Below are 18,668 nucleotides of genomic sequence, written 5' to 3'. Positions count from 1 at the left end.
GCATCAGCCAATGTGATTCACGATTTACTATCCTCTTAGCTTCTGATTGACCGTGTGTCATGCACAAGACTGTGGTTTCGACAAGCAAAAATATCTCGCATGAAGTGCATACTTTACCGGTTGCCCATTACAGACGACCACTCCGGTGCCAAGAGATTTCGCAATCCCCGCAATGCGCCACTCCGACCAGCGGTTCTGTGATATGAAGAGCAATATTGGAAGCCTATCTGCTTGTAGAGAAGCAGACCATGTGATTGAAATACTATAGAATTTCTAGAGCACTTACAAACTACTGGCATGGTACACGTCTAGCAAGGGCGGGGGTATCTCCTTACCCTATGCAATCACGTCACCGTCACCACCCTTGACAACGCCTTCAATATCCTAGCGGGCTCTCAATGGGCGGCAGCCAAACATCTTCGATACTATCGTTGCTGCGTTTACGGTGCCTTTTGTGATGCGCTTAATACATACTCAAGATTGCTCGACGACATGAAGAAATAACGTTTGGCCTGTCTGGCAGACGGTACAGACGACTTAGTATAGCACTGATTAGAATTGCAGCACCGAATCATACAGACGTATCGGAGTATCTCGAACAAATCCTACAGAAGGTCGAAACGGGGATAGCTAACTATCTGTGGCGGAGGGTCTTTTCCTCCGGGAAACTCCATGGAGTTATGGTGGCTAGTATATATCCGAAGAATAGGAAATCGTTCTCGTCTCGATAAACCATGGACTGGACATGTTCGTAGGCAACCCGCTGATTCCCTTTAGCCTCGCCTAGGGTGCGTGGCATGGGCTCTGAGGTACGTCTAGCCGTGGAAACTCTCTTCGTTTCTGTGTCTTTGCACGAGTGACTGCATCCCAGGAACGTTCACTCGTCTACCTGGTGGGCCAGACCCCATCTCTTTCGATCAAACACTAGAAAACAACAATCCCCAACACACTCGATCAGATTGCCGTGGACAAGTATATGCAGTGCATGGGGCAGCCTTCGCCAAGGGCCCTGCTAATTGGTTGACAGATCCTGGGCGACCTCAGCACAATCCGAACGGCAACACGCTAGTTCGGTTAGCCTATGTCGACACGATCAGCTCAAATCTAGATTATGGCGACGCCCACGACTAGTTCTATACGATATTCCTGATAACACTGTCAGCGGGGAGAGATTCACCGCCGCGGCAACGGGCAGCAGTGTGTCGGCGGTGTCGGACGTAGCCACCGAGTTCGCGCCGCCCGTTCTGCTGCGTTAATATAGTCTTTGTGTAACAGGTTTCTGGTTAGGCCTATTTCTATGTTCTATAAAATGACAGTCGATACGGCACCGCATAGATTTGCAGCTTGTTTTGGACTGTGCGATGTGCATACACCAGATACCAGCCACGGCCCTCTGCCTGAAATTAAAAACAATTGTGATGGATTGCTCTCTTATAGAATGTAATTGACGTTATTATTCTACTGGGTATATGCTTATGGCAAACCCTCTTCTATGCCACGCCATCTATCCGATCATGCAACGCTGGAAATGTCTTGATAAAAATGTGCTCGGGGCTGTTGGTGAAAATATATACTAGGGGTGCAGACCCTTGAAAAATATGCATTACGATGATTATATTCTCGTGTGAGAGTAGTGCCGCTTATCTTCGGTTGAAGTTCAGGAATTTGCTCTGCCGTAGGTGTTAATGTTTATTCTTGAATGTGTTCATATACAAGTGTACTTACTCCGAGGAAAACGAGGATCAAGTTGGACCCCACAAAAGCAAGAAAGATTCCCAAATCTCTCCATCGGTTGGAATAGCTGAAACCTAAAGGCTCATAGAACTGATTGCCGATCTTGTAGGCACAGTATTCGCATGCACTGGTCGCGTTATCGCGGATGTAACCAACACCACCGGCATCGAAGAATGATTGCATATAGTCGCCGCAGGCCTGACCGTCGGGGGCAGAGAAGGAGTTGTACTCGTTGTTGTTGCATGTGACGGGAAGTTCGTACAGCGCGGTGGTGACCATACCTCCAATGAGGCGCGTGAATGGGTCAAGCTGGTAGAGCCAGGCGCGCCAAAAGCCGGGCATCTGCGGCGCGGGGATTGTCACACCACAGAAAAGGGCGAAAGTGATGATGACGAAGGGGTCGAATTGACTGGAGATGAAAGCAGAAGGAGTAATGGTGGCAAGGAGTTGACCAAGGGTGACCGAGAAGAGCTCGGTGATTAAGATCATAAAGAATTGATAGCCGGCACGGTAACTGTCGGTCTGGAAACCAGGCAAGTAGTACAGGGGGATGAAGAAGAGCACAGCGCAGAGAATCGAGTAAGGCATTTCACCAAGTACCATTGAAGCGGCAAAGGTGAAGCTGCTGTACATCTTGGACGACTGCTCTCTAAAGAAGATGGCTCGCTTCACGTGATACATGACTTCGACCTGTGAAATGACAAGGGCAGGCAGCACAGTAACTTGGAAGACGACGAAAACCTTGTACTGAAGAGAAGCACGCGAGTCGTCCAGCTTGAGGAAATTGAGACCTGTCAAAAGAGCGATGACAAAATGGTTGAAAAGGCGAGTGAACAGGTAGTTAGGAGATCGCCAGAATGACAAGTTTGCCCTCTTAATAACCACATTCAACTGGTGTGAGAGAGATGAAGCAAATTCTCGCTGCAAAGCAGGGTCAACGGCCTGACCGCCACGCGACGACTTCAACTGCGAAATGGTATCCTTGACGTTGGCGAGCTCAGGGCTGTCATTCCAGATGTCGGCCCAATCCTTGTTGCCCACACGCGGGGCGCTACCGGCACCGACTGCCTCGAGCATGAACTCAGCGACGTTGTCAGACTCGCTAGCGACAGCACCATGACGAGCAAGATAGTCCCGGAGGACAACAGCGTCCTTGCCGATGTCACCAAAGTAGACAGTCTGACCCCCACGCTGGAGCAACAACAATCTGTCAAAGTTCTCGAAGAGTGCGGCGTTAGGCTGATGGATGGTGCAGAGAATGGCCTGTCCAGCACCGGCAAGCTTCTTCAGGAAACGCACAATGTTGAACGCACTTTGGGAATCCAGACCGGAAGTAGGTTCATCCAAGAATAAAAGAAGCTGAGGCTTCGCAGCTAGCTCAACACCAATTGTGACTCGCTTGCGCTGTTCAACAGTCAGACCAGCCTCCGGAAATCCAATTATTGCGTCTGCCATGTGCTCCATTTCGAGCAGAGCGATGATCTCTTCGACGTAAGCGTATTTCTCTTCCGCCGGCGTCTCCATAGGCTGTCGAAGATCGGCAGAAAAGCGAAGTGCTTCACGGACAGTTTGGGTGGGGTCGTGCATATCGAGTTGCTCGGCGTACGATGTTGATCGCTGGAACTCCTTGCCGGGTTTTGTGCCATCAACTAAAATGTCACCATGAATAACACCAATGTTCTTTCGTGCAGCCAACACATCTAGCAATGTTGTCTTTCCGGCTCCTGAAGCTCCCATAAGCGCCGTTAATTCGCCTGGTCGAACATATCCAAAAACGTTGTTGAGCAAACGGCGAGTACCACCCGGAACAGGGACGTCGTAGTTGAGATTTTCCCAAGTCAGGACGCTCTTAGAGTCGATGGAAAGGGTTGAACCATCCTCATCTTTTCTCGACTTTTGGCGTTGTAGGCGCTTGTTGGATAGTGCTTCATTGAGTTGTTTTCTCTCAGCGTTGGGCTTTTGGAAGACCTTGAATGTGTTGCCGCCGGCTCCAAAGTTGACAAACTCTCCAAGTACAACATTCATTATCAAGAAGAACACGATAAGAGCCATGATGATGCCAAAGTTCCTCCAAAGATCCGACGGATGGTAAGAGAAGCCTTGAGTAATGTATGCGGCGCCACTGACCTGCGAGGTGCCAGGCGTAGAGCCAGCCAGGGTGCATACTTGGTGATTGATGTCTCCGTAAGTTGGTCCCGAAGGCACCAATGAATCAGCTGTGCATTCAAGCTCGTTTCCTTTAAATTCATTGGCCATGAGAGCAGCAAACGCTAGACCAAGGGCATTGATCCAGAAAATCCATCTTAACCACACCTGTTGGGATTGATAAGCGATCAGATAGCCCGAAGTGATGATGAACAAGGTAATGATCACAACTGCGAACTTGATGGCGTAATCGAAGTCGGGACTAACGCATCCGACGATACGGAAGAACAGTGTCATCGCGATGTTTCCGACCATGATTAACAAGTAGAATGTGAAAAAGGCACCGGCTGTCCGGGTCAAGTTGGTCATGAAGTAAACGATGATGCTGAAGACTAGAACTCTCGAGGCCGAGAATGCCGTGTCAACGAAGATTTGGGCAATCCATAGAGCTGAAGGTCGATGAAACGTGTATGCTTTATGCTTGTTGACAATTGCACGACCCGTCATTACACCAGCCAATTCCGAGAAAGCTTCAAAGGCGTTGAACAGGAGCGAGATAAACAGAAGGCCACCCTTGCTAAAAGCACTGGCTGACGTTTGACCGAGATTAAGATAGAGAGTACCGAGAACAATAGCGATAACGATGCTGCGGAACCATGCAAGGTATAGAGCAAGCTTATCTTGCATCTTGAGAGCGAACTGGCGCTTCATCAAAGCCCAGACTTGCTGATGGAAACCGACATTGTACACAGAGCGCTTAGCACCACTGCGCTTGCTTTCACGAACAGCAGTGCGGAAATCTTCGTGCTTGGCGCTCTCCTTGTCAAGACGAGCCTTGTACTCGGACATTTCAGTGTTCAGTCGTTCAGTGAAGACAGACTTCTTGAAAGCCTCAGCCAGAGTCTCGGGACTGTGTGGCGCATTAGCGGGGGAATACCCATCTGCGTATTCACGCTCGAATTCGTCGGTACAGCCCGTCACGTAATCAGGGGTTGTCTGTCTTGGCTTTGGCGCGAATCCAAGACCTTCGAAGTAGCCACGTGCTTCCGCCACAGGGCCAATGTAGACTTGCTTGCCAGAGTCAATGACCATGACCTTGTCAAATTGCTTGTAGATGTTCTCAGAAGCCTGGTAGAGGGAGACAAAGGTCGCAGTCTGGTACAGGTTGGTTTGTACGCGTAGGGACTTGACGAAATCGAGAGCAGTACTAGCGTCCAAACCACGAGTACTGTTGTCCCAAGAAAGAACACAAGCGTTTGTGATCATCATTTCGGCGATCGACACACGCTTACGTTCTCCTCCGGAAACACCACGAATAAGGGCATTTCCAACCACTGTATTTCGGGTGTGCTCAATGTTGAACATTCGCAAGAGCATGGTGATGACATCCTGCTTGAATTTGGACTTGGTAGTGCCAGCGGGCAGCTTTTTGGGCGTCTTCACGTCAAGCGCAAAACCCAGAGTCTGCTCCACCGTCAGGGTGGCATGGTGAATATCGTCCTCCTGGTTGTAGACGGCTTCACCTCGATAGTGACCAAATTCCTCGGCAGTAAAAGGGCCATACAGAACATCACCCGACACGCCAGTATAGCCATGTCGCTGATTCGCGATTGTCTTCAAGAACGAGGTGCACCCACTACCCGGCTGACCCAGGACCAGGACCATCTCACCAGGCTTTACGACGCCGCGGAAATTATCCAGAATTGTCACCTCTTCCATCTTGGGGCCCATACCAAATAAACCCTTGAGGGGGGTCCAAATATCAAGAAAGTTTTTGAAAGCATCCGGAAATGTTTGGACAAAGTTTTCCATGCCGCCCATACCCTTGACGGTCAGACCATCCCAATATACACCAATGTGTTTGGACTTGATGCCAGCGGCTTGCTCTGCTTCAAGGCCGCCTCGGAGCGCCGCCTCCAGATCGAAGACATCTTCTGTAGAGGCGGATGCCGGTGACTCTGCGATGTCATTGGCGACTTTCTCAACATCACCATCAGCATGAGTGGCCTGGCTTTGTCGGCGACTTATTCTTGAGCGACCCGAGATCTCTCGTTGCAGACCTGCAAAATCGGCGGTGGCTTGTTCTACGGAAACCCCCGTGTGAGGGTTAGAAGTGCCATTGGGGTTGTTCTGCCGAGCCTGTTCGCGGGCTTCATCTATGTCGGTGGAGCTGGCAGTTGAGGATGTACTAGGCCATATCTCCTTGGATTCGGTGGGCGTGGTCTCAGGCGCAATGTTTGCACTGCCAGATACTCCAGCGAGGATTTCCTTTTCAACCTCTCTTTCGGCCATCGCGACGTGTTCGGTGACCGATTTGTGTATACTAGGTTAGGTGAGTGGCACCAAAACCACAGTCTGCCCTACCACGGGTGACGGTTACTTGGTTGACGAAACCGACGAATGGCGGGTGTAGGAGCTCGCCCGGAGCAGTGATGGGGGCAATTGTATTACGAAGAATGAGATGAAAGGAATGTAATTAAGGAGCCAACTCAGTGAAAGGGAAAGTTGGAAAACCGGTTAATGTGTAAAGCATCGAGAAAGATGGAGGGACAGGCCGAGTACTAGTAGACGGCACTTGTATCGCGGTGAGCCCAGTATAGTGTGGTATGCCGTAAAGCTAGTTAACTCTCATTACCAATCAAGGAATTTTTTTCAACTTTTTTTTTTTGTTTTCCCTTCTCTCGTCTCGTTCCTGTCCCCAGAAACTTTGACGCGGAAGTTAGATACATATCCAGGGGATCGACATTTCCCCACCATGATCTAACAGCGCTATTCCCGCGCTATACTAAGTATGTAATATGGACTCCGCTAAAATCCCCTGTCTGCCTGTGCCACGCGGGCGGACCAGCACAAACGCGTTTCCACTGGCCCGCCTGCCCGCACCGCTGCGACCGGCAACTATGCGCGAGCTTCGTCAGTTAGTTAGTTGTCTATGTCCAATGACATTCAAAAGTTGCAACGGAGTACAGCAGACTGTAGTCACCCGGCCAGCCGGCGTGACGTTTTCGGTTAGTTAATCTCTGTACCAAGATATGGCCAAGTGGCAATTTCATGACCCATGTGCGGGTCTTCCACGATGATTCATAATCTCCATCGGATAGAGTTCACAGCCGAAGACAAATTTGTTCCGACGCCGGCCGGTGTTTGTTGCAGTGCAGAATGCGTGTGCCCAAAATGTTTCCTGCAGGCGGGGTGGGCTCACGCGTGAGGTAGACATTTCAATTCGTCAGGTAGATGAGGTGGGGGCGCAATCAGATATGTACGGAGTACTATTACTACTGTACCCAGCTTTGATGCCTGGTCTAAGGGGAAGGACTGTGGCATGTGGAGTCGCGGCAATCTCAAACAAACACGTGACAATTCCCAAATGTTCGAATATCTTGCCAAAGATACTTGAGCTGGTCTGTTATCAGAACGCCAGTACGAAAAGAATCTGATGAAGGATTGCGGTAGCTTCACCAAGTGAAGCTATACCTCCTGAGTCGTGTACCTTGGTCGAATGCTGGAGTATCATCGGATAGATTATAAGCCCAAGTCAACTTAGTTCAGTGGAGCATATATTCCGTCTCAGCATTCTCATTTCAAAGCACGGAGGAATTGTTGCAAAATATTTGAAACGCTATACCATTTCTGCAGGTGGGATACATGACTGCGGGGCCCATCTTTTACTTAGTCTAGTCTACGCTGTAAGTCGGGATGTCTGGACGCAGAGTACTCCGTATATTCGAATAGTCACTGCTAACCTCAGGATCGAATTGGACGAGCGGTATGGCATCATGCGGCATGTGCAATTCGCTTCAAATGCAAGTCGTGCATGAATCGATATGTATGACAGAATTTCTTGCTGGCAGCATTTCTTTTCTCCCCTCTGAAGCTGCCGTGATCTGCTGCCAAGGTGTGCGGTCACGTGGATGATGCTCATTCTGACTATTTTTGATCGTTATTTATCATCTCAACGCCCACGACTCGCGGAGCGACCCTACTGCTGTGAAGCAATATGATGGCAATGCTGACCGTAACTAAACAACATGCGGCGTGTAGCACGATATTTCCTGCGTCCACAACCCCTCGCAAATACTTGCAAGAGATGAAATAATACATATCATGATTATGCTTGAGCCGAAACCCGAGAAGCCAAATAATCATGGCCGAAGCCCCATAGTCATTTCAAACCCAAAGCTCCACTATTATCTTGATCGAGTCAGGTACCTAGTTGTAGACCAGAAAGTTGTGTCAGGTTTTGCGCCAGACAGCCCATAAAAACAAAGCCATCCCAGACTCGCAATCTCGTATCTGTCAGCAACCGGAGATAGACAACTATCTCCGTCTTAGCATAACGGCTGGGCGCGAAATATTAGAACCCAATACGAGTCAGTCATGACTTCCGCCAAAACAGCGGTATGTGTTTGAGCATGCAATCTGTGAGCATGATATTCTATTTTGCTCGCTAAACGTGCAGCACAAAAGTCAATGAGATTTTCATAGGTATCATGGTAATGTTCCGTCATCAGCCAAGATGCCACTCAATCCGTTTTTGGATATATAGCCTGGAGTTGTCTATGTATTAGTCATTACCACCACTACCATCGTCATCCTCCGGCAAAATCACATCGGCAACACCACAATAATGCTAGGCGAAAGAGTCTGCCATTATTCTTAGCATATGGCTCTAATTCTCATGTCTGGATAAGTTTGCTAATCCAACTTGGGCGCGCCAGACATTGCTTAGTACAAAGGCGGCTGAATTTTATTTCTATTTTCTTGTTGGTAACAGGTTACGTTGGTTAGTCATGAACAATGTAGATACATATCTGTGAAGATTTCCTATGAGTCAGCAGTATTGAATAATATTCTACATATACCACCTCAACCAATTCGGACACTGTTTTCAACTCCCAAGCATTTTTGGCATCTGCCCTATGACAATCTGATTCAGGGCGCTATGGTTGGATTCCTCGCTGACGAAATACTCGGGCATGCTCGCTACCAGTCTTTTGGCTCCCCCGCCCCTCCTGCAGTTTTCCCAGATTCTCCCTACAGCCAAAAGATGGTGGTGCTGAGTATGTCGCTCATTGGTGCCCACACTCATCCTTCCGGTGGAGGAGTTAACATCGGAATTTCCGGGTACAGAATGCATCTCGTGATCGTGGTTGAATGTGACACTTATTCGTGATCGAGAATGTAATCACTGTTTCTTATGCATCAGCTATTCAATCTTGAAGCGGTACAGAACTATTGGAATGTTTGTTGAGAAGTGTTGGTATCGATTTTTCGACCAGTAGCAATGCCATGATCCTGATCGATGCTGGACTAGACTAGACTGGTGAGAAGGCTTGAATAAGGTCATGCTCAAGCTCTTGGCTGGCCGGAAGAGCAATTTTGAATGCGTATATACATTGGCAGTTAATATTGAGAACAGTTTTGTTGTTGGAGAAAGTGAAATGCATGTTCTTGGCCTCCTGAGAGGAGGGCTACTGCTTAGTGCGTGTGCGCCGCCTACTGAGTCTGTACCGCGCCCTCGCTTGCTAAGTGCTATAGCTCCCCTGACACTAACCTAGTCAACTTCGACTTATTGGTACGTTGGCTTCTGAATTCAACCAGACAATACCTAATAATCTTGCATGGTTGCATGGAATTTACAACATTATCCATTGCCTGCAGACTTGCACGGAACTCGAGGCACTTGAAGTGATTAAAATTCGCAGTAATTATGATGACCTAGACTCTGACGTTGCTCGATTTACCGTGGGTAAGTCTGTATTATATCCAGGATCTTCTTAGCTATGATGTAAATATGAAGAGAAACCTTTTGCAAACGCGAATAGTACAAAGAATCCTAGTTCTTGCACAAATCGTCATGTACGTTCTAAGCTTCCTCCTTCTGTGTCACATGTACGATCAAGTCAGGGTCCTTTGACATTACAGCAGCAGCTCCCTCTGGGTCATCCATGGCGTGAGGAATCAGCTGATCTCCAAATAACTCGTCCATCTGCTCGAGCGTCTTGCCCCTGGTCTCCGGGAAGAAGAACCAGTAGCTTAAGAAAGCGATGATGTTGAAGACGAAGAAGACATAGAAATACTTGAATCCGATACTGGCCAACGCTGTAGGGGAGAACTGGGCAAATATGAGGTTCACTACCCAGTTGGTGAAGGTAGTGATGGCGTTGCCCAAGGCACGAACCTCGACGGGGAAAATTTCAGCTGGGTACACCCAGGAAATGATTCCCAGAGGTGTGTAGAAAAGACTGAAGACAAAGTTCATCGCCACCATGGAGCGAAGTTGACTGCCGTTGTTCTCGTTGAGATATTGTGCTTGGACGGCGTTGACAAGAAGTGCGGCTCCAAGACCAGCAGCAGATACGAGTAGGGGCTTGACACGTCCGACCTTGTCGAGCAGGTAAAGACCAATAGTGCAGTATACGATCGACAGAGCACCGCTGATACCGACGATCATGAGAGAGGTTTGCGTTTCGATACCGAGAATCTTGTAGATGGTAGGTCCATAGTAGTTAATAACATTGATTCCAGAAAGGGGGCCAAATGCTTGGACAGCGCATCCAAGTATCAGTCGCCTCCTCCAAGACGGTTTTGTAATGATACTCTTCGTAGAGACTTTGCCAATTGCGCGATCGGCAGCGATAACGTCTCGGATTTCGATGAACTCAAGCTCGATCAATTCGGGGTCTTCACCTGATCGCAGTTTCTGAAGAATGGTGCGGGCTTCCTCGTGGCGGTCTTTCTCCATCAACCAACGAGGCGATTCATGGAGTAGCCAGACACCGGAGACAAGAACAATAGCAGGGAGACACTGGAAGCCGAGTGGGAATCGCCCTTCAGTCAAAGGTCAGATTTTGATTTTGATTGACAAATCCAGCCCAGTGCAACTTACAGGAGAAGGCGGTTGTAGAAAAAGAGCAACCATAACCAAGCCATTGAGCAACGAAGAACCCCCAGCTCAAGAACCATTGCAAAAGGCCGGACAGCGTGCCGCGCCATTTCGGCATTGAAATTTCGGAGGCGTACATGGGAATTGTTGAGGTAAGGACACCCACTGCAGCACCACCAATGAAGCGACCAGCAATTAGCATGCCCATATTAATGGCACCGCACTGCAATGCTGAACCGACGATTGAAATTAGAGCGCCCATGAAGATCGTTTTCTTTCGACCAAGAATATCGGCGAACACCTGCGAGCAGCTTTGTTCAGCAATCAAGTCTTGCTGTGCAGTGCCCACGATTCACGATCGACTTACCATATTAATCATAGTACCAAGCACAGCACCTCCTTGGAAAGAGCTCACAATGCCACCTTGAATGCTCTCTGAGGGGTTATCAAAGTACGCCTTGAATGTATCCAGAGCGATCGTTGAACTGATGATACCAGAGTCATAGCCGAACAGGAAGCCTCCCACGGCCAAAAAGGCCGCGGAGAAGATCGTGATCGTCCTTCCCGAAGGCATAATTGTTGTCACCAGTGAAGTACGACGACACTGTCTACGCCAATCACGTTCTTTGTGGAGAGTCAAACAAAAAGAGACGAACAAAGTCGATAGATCTACAAGATCACGGCATGAATATGCACAAGAAAGCTTTTCATATGGGTCACATCCAACCCCGGTGTTAGTTGTCGGCTGAGGTTGGGGTAAAACCGGAGATGCCGCTTTCATGTGCCGGTTTGCGGGAGTTCCAGCGAGACAAGTGAGTAATTTCGATGGAGATCTGCATGGTCAAGGGCCAGGCCAAGAGCTCGGCATACCAGAAACCGATTCTATGCATATTCCGTGCAGTGAAGTGAGCTCGACTCAGCCAATACGGGTATAACCTAGTAAGTTGACTGGATTCCTACCCCGGGTTTCAATCTCCCCACAGTCCCCCACTTCGGGTCCACAAGATCCCCAAACTCGGTGTGAATTCTCGCGAATTTCTCCAATTCTGGGAATCTACATCAGCCTAGAGATATTGATGAAGGTCGGGAAGTGGACAGCTGCGTAGGAAAAGGATGATTTTAGACCTTTTCGACGTTGGTGGCTGGGGTATTCGACTCGATTCAAAAGTGCTGTTGTTGGCGGCGTATCATTGACAGCGAGACGTCGAATAGGCAAGGACGGTTGCCGGTCCAGTTTGTGTAAAAGCTTACGAGCTGAATTACACAAGCTTATTGGTTCACGGGTGCACTCAACCAATATAGGATGCCTTTTATGCTCAAGGTGTAGAGATGATACTGGTAGTCGTGTCAGATTGTTGTAGTGAACCTTTGAGGTATTTCAACTGAGCCAGGCAATTATCGCTACCTGGCCAGTAATCGCACTATGATGCAAGCATTCAAAATAATACTATCCATTCTTATGACAATATGGTAGCTCAGCCTGGATTATATAAGTTCAGCATGAGGTTGTGGCCAGAATTCTGGATGGATGCCAGTCGGAGGCCATGTATCACGACTGCGATACTGGTTTGTAAATGTGTGCCTTCCCGACCCAACCCATGTCCCTTCCTTGTATTCCTCGGCAGAATTTGTGTAGTGGCCCGGCAGCACCACACAGGCCGTCGTGTTGGGAGGAACGATAATCTCTAACTTAAACTCATCTTCCTGCAATGTCCATGATGCTCCTATAGTGCCGTACGGACAATCGTGCCTCACTTGAGCCCAGGTCAGGGCTGGGCCAGGGATGGGGCGAATCTTGATCTGTTTCCAACCTGGTGTCAAGGGACTGATCCCGCCGACGTCTTCATGAAGCCAATTAGCAACAGATCCCAATGCATAGTGATTGAAACTTGTCATTTCGCCGGGGTTGATCGAGCCATCGGGGAGCATGCTGTCCCACCGCTCCCAAATGGTCGTTGCTCCCATCGACACAGGGTACATCCAACTAGGGCACCTTTTCTCGAGCAGCATTCGGTACGCATATTGTGGGCGCTGCACCATTGACAGTGCACGTAGGATAATTGGCGTACCAGCGAACCCAGTAGTAACACGGAATTGAGCGAATCGGACAGCCCGAACAAGTCTCTCACCAGCGAATATGCGCTGTTTCTCTGTTGCAAAAAGATCAAACACGATAGCGAGAGCGATGGCTGTTTGGGTATCAGAAACGACAAGCCCCGCTGGCGTGATGTACTTTTCCTGAAATCTGTTCTTAAGTCGCAACCAATCATCTTGGTACCGAGTATGGTCTAGATGGTTTCCCAATATGCGGGCGACGTTGGCCAGGATCCAGGTGATGCGAACCAGGTACGCGTCCGCAACTAGGACTCCGTCAGTCTTGCCGAAACCGGGTTCACTTGGAGGCGCCGCTGGATCGAGCCAATCGCCGAGCTGCCACTTGTCGCTCTCCCAGAGGCCATCCTCGCCTCTTTTGACTCCCTTATCAACCCAAGCCTGCATGCTTTGATACTGCTTGGATAAGACAGCTTCGTCACCAAATGCTTGATAAAGATCCCAAGGTAATATGGCGACAACATCATCCCAAACTGCATTCGCAACACGAGGCCACCATTCATCCTTCACAGCTTCATCGTCTCTTCCGATTACATTGGGGACCACAAAGGGAGGAATGCCATCGCCGTCAGCTAGTTGTTCAGCAGCAACATCTTGAATCCACCCACCGAGCATTGCGCTAGTGTCATAAAGGAAGCTTGCTGTGGGTGAGAATACTTGGATATCGCCCGTCCAGCCAAGTCTCTCATCGCGCTGAGGGCAGTCTGTCGGGATAGAAACAAAATTTCCTCGCATGCTCCACATTACATTTTCGTGCAGTTGACTGACTTGTTTATGCGAGCACCTGAACCATCCCGTTTGCTTCATGTCTGAGTGCATCACCAGGGCCGTAAGAGACCATTTTGTAAGCGGGCATTCTTGATCTTCTGGCGACCACCCATCTACTTCCACGTAACGGAAACCATGGAAGGTGAAACAGGGTGATTGACCCTCAATCTCGTCACCGTTAGAAATGACCGCGTACTGGCTAGCGGCAAATCGTAATGGGCGAACTCCAATTTCACCATGTTCAAGGACTTCAGCGTGCCTGAACCGAATCTGATGATCTCTGGGTTTGTGAAGAGAGTTGATTCGTAGTTTTCCAACTAGGTTTTGACCGAAATCTATGATTGTCCTGCCTGATGGCGTTTTGAGTATGTCGACAATGTCCTTCTCTTCAGTGACTCGCACAGGTGGTGCTTCTTGTGGAATTAATTGTGCCGAAGGCGTCTTGTCAACCTTAACTGGGTACCAAGAAAGTTTGCCACTACCAGCTCGTAGTCTCGCATCATATACTTCGCCGTTGTATATCTCGCTGCGTACAATAGAGTTGAGGCTGGATTGCCACGACTCATCTGTCCCCACCATGAAGCTTGTTGTTGCACCTTCAAAATCAACCTCAAGCTGTGCCAACAAACCGAGATTTGAGCCGAACCGGCACCGCCTACCTCCAGCCCAGCCCAGAGCAGAAGCATACCAACCAGCTCCAACCTCCACATTGAGGTCAAATTTCTGGTCTGATCTCAACAGCTCTGCAACATCAAAGGTTTGGTAGTACTGACGGTGTTTGTAGCTGGTCCAGCCTGGCGCCATACATTGATCCCCGACAGGCTTTCCATTGATATGCGCCTGATAAACGCCATGCGCTGTGATATACAAACGAGCGCGTGTAATCTTGCCAGCGGGGAGGCTGCCCTGCTTGACGAACGAAATAGGTCTCAAAGAACCATCTTCCGCCTCTTTTGGGAAATCATCAGTTAACGTGATGAACTGCGATGTCCAATCATCGGCAAGCAGTAGTGCAGCTTCGACTCGAACGACTGGAGACCAGTCAGACTGCGTGGCATCTCCATCATGACGCCACTCCCCATCCTTCCAGGAGCATGATCTTCCTCGTACGCGTACCTGAACTGAAGCAGATTCTCTTGACTTCAGCGGCCGCGCTGGCCAAGGGACTAACAATGAACCTTCTCCAGCAATCTCTGTTTGATGTGCTGAACCATCACCATCTACAAGGATATACAGCTCGTATGCTTCCTGTTGCCAATTGCGGCTGGACGCATCAACATCCGCAAACGACCATGATATTCGAGGAGTTGAGGTGTTTACCCCGAAGCCATCGTGATGCTGCTCAAATCGCACGTTGGTGATGCTTGGTGAGCTCATAGTAGAAATTTGCAGGATGGGCGCTAGTGACGAGCTGAGAGTGGGGTAAGCACAGAAGAAGACAGTACCTTGAAGTATGACTTGGATGCCGTAGGGGCAGGAAGATAGTTAGACGGTCGAGAGTAGATGCTCGCACGACAATCGTTCTTGGGAATCTGTAGTTAAGCTTCAAGTACGGAGTATAACTTCGGAGAATTGGGAACCGACACTAGTCAGTCTTGCTAGCATTTGCTGGGACATGCCCCACCGAGTCCACATATTCGATGGCACTTCCGAACTCAACCGGATATGAGCCGCATAAGCAGCAGATATAATTATGTGTAGCATTGCCGTCAGAATTTTCGGTTAAGTCAGTTCTTGTCATGGATACAATTGTACGTTCACGCCGTTACCTAGTCATCTGCGACGCTAGTAGATCGGAACTCTTTCCAAGCATAAATCATGACGGGGTGCCTACCTGCACGAAGTGTGCAACCATAATGCTATCTGTGGCTTTGCTCTGATTTGCGATGATTGACTGTTTCGAGACAACTGACCGACAGAAGTGTTGGAAGTTCTATGGAATGAAGAATGCAACGTAGATGTTGAGTGGCCTGTGCAGGGCCACCAGTCGATGATGTCTCGTTGCTAGTTTGGCCTGTTCGAATGTATTGTGGTCAGTGGTTCATTTGCTATCATCTGAACCACCAATTGACCGAAGCATTTAACCTTCCGTCATGGAAATTACTTCGTACACTATGCCACCAACCCTTTGGTATAAACAGGGCGTCGTTGGGTTGAAGCACGGCTTCAAGAATGTCTTCCGAGAGCTCAGAGCCCCAGACGGCATCATACAAAGCCGCACGTTCGGGACCCTGCATCATTTCCGTACCTCGGAAGCGTGAGTTACCTCGGGATCCCAACTGATTCTGAACTCGTGCATACAACTGCTGTCCGAGAGTAGGAGTGAGCAGTCTAATAGTCTTGTCACTCAGAAGCTGAACGAAAAGATTCGGGTTTGGGTCTCGATGAAGGGGAGTGTAAGTAGGCTCCAAGCCGAGCCAAATACTAGAGTCATATACGTCCCCCTTTCCGGCATGTTCGACAATACTGGGAACTGGCAGGTCGTTTCGAAGAGGCTCGGGCAGTTCATTGAGCTGAGATTGCGCTATGTATAGCCGCTTGACCCGACTTTCCGTGGCTTGTAACTTGTTGTATTCAGATGCCTTGGAAAGAAGGTCAAGAGGAGCAAAAAACTGGTGGAAGACAGTGCTTTCCTCGGGTATGTCCCGGCCAGTATTAGAAAGGGTACCTGCCAGACAAAGCGCAAGTTGCTCATCCTGGGCACGTAGCCAGTCTATAAAGCTAAGCACTGAGTCCTTGTCCCCGGGAGCCGTGCTATGGAGAAATTCGTATGGAAAGACAACCGAGCTGTGCTGTGTCAAGTAGTCACTGAGACTGGCTGAAGGCCCGTCATGATTGACAAACCAATGTCTTACAGGTGCAAAAAGGTGAGAATTTCTCATAACCAATGGGAGTTCCGGGGTGAATGCATGCTGGCGGAACGATTCGAGATCGGGATCAAGAGTCTCGGTTTCAGATCGGCGTTGCTCATTTACAGTGGTGATTGCGCGATTGGTACTATGAGGCTTGACTGCAGCTTGCTTGTGACTTTGGAATGCGGCGCGTGTTGCAAGCGAGGGAGCCAGACCGGATGTCCTTTTCAGGAGCAGATGCCTAAGCATGCTGGGCAGTCCTCAATGCTGGCTCTGATCGCAAAGGCAATCGATCATGTGGATTGGCATGCCTTTATTCAAACGGTGCAATGGCAAAGAGAAGCATTGAACAGAGATTTGGAAGACATGCTTTTCTCTCTATTGCGCAACACTAGGTGGAGAGAGCGTTCAAGACTTCAAGTTGATCAGCTAAAAGGAAGGGCGGCACAGCCGATAAGCGATAAGAGAGACGATCAGCAAAGAGGCAAGCCTTAGTTGGTCTTAGAGTAGAAGAAGTGATCTGCGGCGGAGTGCACGGGCCCCTTTTCTTTGTAGTTGCTCCGGCCACCAGCCAGGTCAGCTTTGCCAGCGTACTAGACTAGCGTGTGTACTGCCCAGTGGCACAGTCCCCTGGCAGCTGAAGGTCTGGCTCTGGCTGTGGCTCTGGCTCTTGGGGTCCCTTCGGCTCACTGAAAACGGATTTGGTTACACCACTTTGCAGTGCCAAATTGCGAGGCTGCCGCCCATTCGTGCACATCCAACCTCAACCCACCAAAATTCCCCAAGGCATCAATAGGGCAGTCGGCGATACACTCCAGATCGTCGCTCTGCAGAATCAGTCGCCCAAAAAAATAGAGACCAACCATTGCAGATCATCGTAGTCGCCAACCTTTGCGTCGAGTCATGCCGGCGCGATAGACCAATCTTGGATTCCTTCCCCCCGTCTCTACCATTTCCTAGGCGGGGTATAATAATCGACGACCCCTCCAACCATCGATTATTGCTATCGATATTACACACCGACGTCGAGAAATTGCATCAAGCGTCGGGCCAGGGTGCCACAAGCCCAGCTCAACACGGAAACATGTCTACCTCGTCGGGGACCCCTGAGTCGTGGATCTCATCCTTCTGCTCCCTCCTCGGACACGAATACTTCGCCGAGGTCTCGGAAGAGTTCATCGAGGATGACTTCAATCTGACTGGACTGCAGTCGCAAGTCGCCATGTACAAGGAGGCTCTAGAGGTAAGGCGTGCACCAGCCATGCATGATAAGCTCAGGCCCTCCCCGTGCTGACCCTCCCGCACACAGATGATACTCGATGTCGAGCCCGAGGACGACGACGAGGATGAGGAGGAAGACGAGGAAGACGAGGATGAGTCCATCGAAGGTGTGGACCGAATGCGATCAGGAGAGCGAAGAAACCACAGCCGAATAGCTAGTGATCTTTCCGTTATCGAGTCTTCGGCCGAAATGCTCTATGGCCTGATACATCAGCGATTCATCTGCTCACGCGCCGGTATTCAACAGATGTCTGAGAAGTACGAGCTTGGCCATTTCGGCGTGTGCCCTCGCAGCAACTGCGAGCAGGCACGAACCCTTCCAGTCGGACTCTCCGATATTCCTGGCGAGGACACGGTCAAGCTGTTCTGTCCCGCATGCCTAGACGTCTACGTGCCTCCTAATAGCCGTTTCCAGACTGTCGACGGGGCCTTCTTCGGGCGAACATTTGGTGCCCTTTTCTTACTTACTTTCCCAGAGTACGATTTGACCAAGAGGGGCGCAGACGTTCTTGCTGGTGCCCGCATCGCCGACGACGACAAGGAGTTGTTGAACGGCATGTATGTCGGAAACGTTGCTCCTGGCTTGGGAAGCAACAAGATTTACCAGCCGCGCATCTATGGCTTCAGGGTCTCGGAAGTAGCTCGCTCAGGTCCCCGTATGCAGTGGCTTCGCAACAAGCCCGACGATATGTCCGAATTGGATGAGGCCCGGCGCTACGTTGAGGAGAATCATGACAGCGACGATGAGGATGAGGGCAACACCAACCTGAGTGGGAGGCCGATCCGTCGGCTACGCGCCAGAAGACGCAATGGCCAAGGAGGCAGTCCCATGGCAGTCGAGACGAACGGTGCCGAGTCGGAGCTTTAGAGGAACAACAAGGATCATCGAG

General features: G+C 49.7%; 5 protein-coding genes across 5 annotated transcripts; 1 reads left to right on the top strand and 4 right to left on the bottom strand.

Annotated features, from left to right (window-relative positions):
• Positions 1–1,640: 1,640 nt before the first annotated feature.
• On the bottom strand, positions 1,641–6,171 carry BKA67DRAFT_523787 (ABC-2 type transporter-domain-containing protein; the record flags this gene model as incomplete). Its single annotated transcript, XM_046098506.1, has 2 exons — positions 1,641–1,670; positions 1,726–6,171. The coding sequence occupies 2 exons, from the start codon at positions 6,169–6,171 to the stop codon at positions 1,641–1,643; spliced, it is 4,476 nt and encodes a 1,491-aa protein (XP_045954267.1).
• Positions 6,172–9,745: 3,574 nt separating this feature from the next.
• Positions 9,746–11,339, bottom strand: BKA67DRAFT_524026 (hexose carrier protein; the record flags this gene model as incomplete). Its single annotated transcript, XM_046098531.1, has 3 exons — positions 9,746–10,710; positions 10,769–11,066; positions 11,133–11,339. The coding sequence occupies 3 exons, from the start codon at positions 11,337–11,339 to the stop codon at positions 9,746–9,748; spliced, it is 1,470 nt and encodes a 489-aa protein (XP_045954266.1).
• Positions 11,340–12,250: 911 nt separating this feature from the next.
• On the bottom strand, positions 12,251–15,022 carry BKA67DRAFT_523254 (alfa-L-rhamnosidase; the record flags this gene model as incomplete). Its single annotated transcript, XM_046098446.1, has 1 exon — positions 12,251–15,022. One exon carries the CDS (start codon positions 15,020–15,022, stop codon positions 12,251–12,253), a length of 2,772 nt encoding a protein of 923 aa, XP_045954265.1.
• A 674-nt stretch (positions 15,023–15,696) lies between these two features.
• BKA67DRAFT_662513 (JmjC domain-containing protein) lies at positions 15,697–16,746 on the bottom strand (the record flags this gene model as incomplete). The annotated part of the gene is made up of 1 exon (XM_046108016.1): positions 15,697–16,746. The coding sequence occupies one exon, from the start codon at positions 16,744–16,746 to the stop codon at positions 15,697–15,699; it is 1,050 nt and encodes a 349-aa protein (XP_045954264.1).
• Positions 16,747–17,581: 835 nt separating this feature from the next.
• BKA67DRAFT_662512 (casein kinase II regulatory subunit-domain-containing protein) lies at positions 17,582–18,646 on the top strand (the record flags this gene model as incomplete). The annotated part of the gene is made up of 2 exons (XM_046108015.1): positions 17,582–17,740; positions 17,807–18,646. 2 exons carry the CDS (start codon positions 17,582–17,584, stop codon positions 18,644–18,646), a joined length of 999 nt encoding a protein of 332 aa, XP_045954263.1.
• Between the last annotated feature and the right edge of the window lie 22 nt (positions 18,647–18,668).

Source organism: Truncatella angustata (genome assembly GCF_020726525.1).
Source record: "Truncatella angustata strain MPI-SDFR-AT-0073 chromosome Unknown BKA67scaffold_8, whole genome shotgun sequence".
NCBI lineage: Eukaryota > Fungi > Ascomycota > Sordariomycetes > Amphisphaeriales > Sporocadaceae > Truncatella > Truncatella angustata.
This window is presented reverse-complemented; position numbering and strand designations above follow the sequence as displayed.